The following is a 1,704-nucleotide window of genomic DNA, read 5'->3' on the forward strand; positions in this document are numbered from 1 at the left end:
TACCTGTGATTAATAAACCCAGACTGTTGTACAACAATATACACTTGGAGTTTTGGTATTTGACCCTTTTGTTTTGGATTTGTGTACTTTTTTTCTCTGTATATACGGTTTTTTTGGGGTCTGCATCATCTTGCAAAGGGGGCTATTCCTTTTCTACTACTGTACTCTGCTGTTGCAGCTTCTTCTCTCTCACACTGTGAGTATTNCTTTTTTTTTTTTTTATTTCCTTTCTCTCATTAAATTTCTCGTTTTTGGTTGTGTGCAGAGGCCCCTGTGTGTTCTTCTGCTCACTGACCACGTATATATCGTATGTATCACAAATATACGTTTATACCTGTGATTAATAAACCCACACTGTTGTACAACAATATACACTTGGAGTTTTGTTATTTGACCCTTTTGTTTTGGATTTGTGTANCCCCGTGCCAAAGCGGAGACTCTTGCTCTCTTCAACGAGAGTCTCCGTACTGGTATAGTTCCATTCTCTTGGAAAGTAGGCATTATTGCACCACTTCTTAAACCAGGAAAGAAGGCCACCGACCTGGATTCATTCAAACCAGTTACCCTCACTAGTTGTCTGTCCAAATTAATGGAACAGATCATCGCAGCACGAATTCGAGATGTCATTGAAACCAAACTGACCCCTCAACAATCTGGATTTAGACCTGGCCACTCGACGTTAGATCAACTATTGCATCTACGCGCAGCCCTCACGAGACCCACCATTGATTCGCGTAAAGGTGCAGTATTCGTAGGCTACGCCAAAGCTTTCGATACTGTAGACCATGATCGAATAGTTAGCGCGATGCGAGAGATGGATATCCCACCGCACATCATTCGATGGTCTGCATCTTTCCTGAAAGGACGTCAAGCCAAAGTACGAGTAAACAGTAAATCCTCTCCTTTAATGCATTTCAACCGTGGCGTACCACAAGGAACAGTTCTCGGCCCACTCACGTTCATTATGGCACTGAACACCCTAATCAAACGATTATCCCAAGTTCCCTTATTATTTCATGGATTTTTCGCCGATGATCCCACACTAGCAGTAAGACACATCAACAGAGACATCATAAACACTACACTGCAACAAGGACTAAACGTAGTGGACGAATGGTCCAAAAACTATTTTATGGAAGTCAACGTGGACTAGACAAAATACACCCTTTTTGGAACCTCGGACCCGAATCCCCTTTCTCTTAAACTACGCGGTATCCCTCTGGGTCCGGAGAAGGCACCTAAACTCTTAGGCATCACCTTCCAAAACCACCGAGGCATTTCTACCCATGTGGTTCAAACGAGGCAACGCATGAATTTTCGATTACTACAACTTGCAGCAATATCCCCAACTACACGGGAACCGAAACGTGACGTCCTTCGAGCCTTCTACCTGACACCAGTTCAAGCCCAGACACTTTACGGCTTTGAGGTCTGGTATTGGGATGCGGCTCCCACATCACGCAAACTCCTAGATGCAGGTCAAAATAAAGCTTGCCGAACCATGGCAGGTATCACATATGGATGTCGCTCCGCCGACGCACTACGTGAAGCCCGTCTTCTCCCTTTAGAGATGACGGCTATGATTCGGAGCCTCAAATATTTAATGCGATGCCAAACACGAGGTGAATCTCTCAAAGAAAGCGCAGAACAAGTCTATCACGAAACCCATCCAGTACGAGAATTCTATGAACGCATCATGAAAAT

General features: G+C 44.2%; 2 protein-coding genes across 2 annotated transcripts; both read left to right on the forward strand.

The window, feature by feature from the left end:
• Positions 1–589: 589 nt before the first annotated feature.
• On the forward strand, positions 590–1,153 carry TM35_000911010 (uncharacterized protein; the record flags this gene model as incomplete). Its single annotated transcript, XM_029031489.1, has 1 exon — positions 590–1,153. The coding sequence occupies one exon, from the start codon at positions 590–592 to the stop codon at positions 1,151–1,153; it is 564 nt and encodes a 187-aa protein (XP_028877214.1).
• Positions 1,154–1,309: 156 nt separating this feature from the next.
• TM35_000911020 (Tbingi protein) lies at positions 1,310–1,702 on the forward strand (the record flags this gene model as incomplete). The annotated part of the gene is made up of 1 exon (XM_029031490.1): positions 1,310–1,702. A coding segment is annotated over one exon (393 nt), but the record flags the coding sequence as incomplete, so codon positions are not given.
• Between the last annotated feature and the right edge of the window lie 2 nt (positions 1,703–1,704).

This window comes from Trypanosoma theileri (genome assembly GCF_002087225.1).
Source record: "Trypanosoma theileri isolate Edinburgh chromosome Unknown TM35_Tth_91_V1, whole genome shotgun sequence".
In the NCBI taxonomy this organism is placed as follows: domain Eukaryota; phylum Euglenozoa; class Kinetoplastea; order Trypanosomatida; family Trypanosomatidae; genus Trypanosoma; species Trypanosoma theileri.